The following is an 873-nucleotide window of genomic DNA, read 5'->3' on the forward strand; positions in this document are numbered from 1 at the left end:
ACAGGTACAACTGAAACAGGAAGAAAGAGTGAGAGAAAGCTGTGGCGAAAGAGCACACCAGCACAAGTTTCATTCTTCTGATACCCAGTGTTTCTAACATCCAACCTGTTCATTTGTACATGCTGACATGATACATTCTCTACCACACATGTGCACCTCATAAATTTCCATCTGCAACACATTCTACACTATCAGAATGCATATCTCATTATGTAAGTTGTAACTATTTATGTGTGTATGTGTGCATGTCTCTGTCCTTCTGTATGGTTAACAAACTCTAACTGTCATTTGTATTTTCAGAGGCAGTTTCAGACAGCATTAATGATATGAATGTTCGGTTTAAAGACATCAAGCTCAAACAGCCATTCATTACCCAATTACAATGAACTAATTAAGCAAATTCCAAGAATTGCTTTCTCCAGTAGATTGTGGGTAATTAGAGAAGCATATGGATCTAAATACATGTACGCACCCACAGGAATAAATAAAGAATTTTTATTTAAATGCTTTCTTTCTTAATTTCCATTTTTAAAAATTTAATACTATTGAATTTAAATAATTCTTCTTTGGTAAAATTTCAAAAAAATTTGAATTTTTCCCAAAGAGATATATATATCAGGTCATCCCATAAGTTCTTTCTGAATTTTGAATAATGAAAACAAGTGATCAAATGTTATATTTAATTGAAATTTAATCATCAATGTACTTTTCCTGATTATCTATGACTTCCTTCCATCTATTTAAAAGCTTTTTAATCCCATCAATGTAAAACTCTTTTGGTTTCAAAGCGAAGAACTCTGAAATGTCAGTTTTGACCTCCTCCTGGTTTGCGAAAGTTATGTCCACCAAATGATTCTGTAAACTATGAAACAA

General features: G+C 32.2%; 1 protein-coding gene across 2 annotated transcripts in view; it reads left to right on the top strand.

The window, feature by feature from the left end:
- LOC106884145 (spermatogenesis-associated protein 4) overlaps positions 1-504 on the top strand; it is a 13,546-nt gene extending 13,042 nt beyond the window's left edge. For both annotated transcript variants that reach the window (XM_014935378.2, XM_014935377.2), the window contains one exon: positions 301-504. In XM_014935378.2, coding sequence (XP_014790864.1) covers positions 301-386 — 86 coding nt within the window. In that variant the 3' untranslated portion in view covers positions 387-504. The remainder of the gene's footprint in view (positions 1-300) is intronic.
- The last annotated feature ends 369 nt before the right edge of the window (positions 505-873 follow it).

This window comes from Octopus bimaculoides, chromosome 28 (genome assembly GCF_001194135.2).
Source record: "Octopus bimaculoides isolate UCB-OBI-ISO-001 chromosome 28, ASM119413v2, whole genome shotgun sequence".
Classification (NCBI taxonomy): Eukaryota; Metazoa; Mollusca; class Cephalopoda; order Octopoda; family Octopodidae; genus Octopus; species Octopus bimaculoides.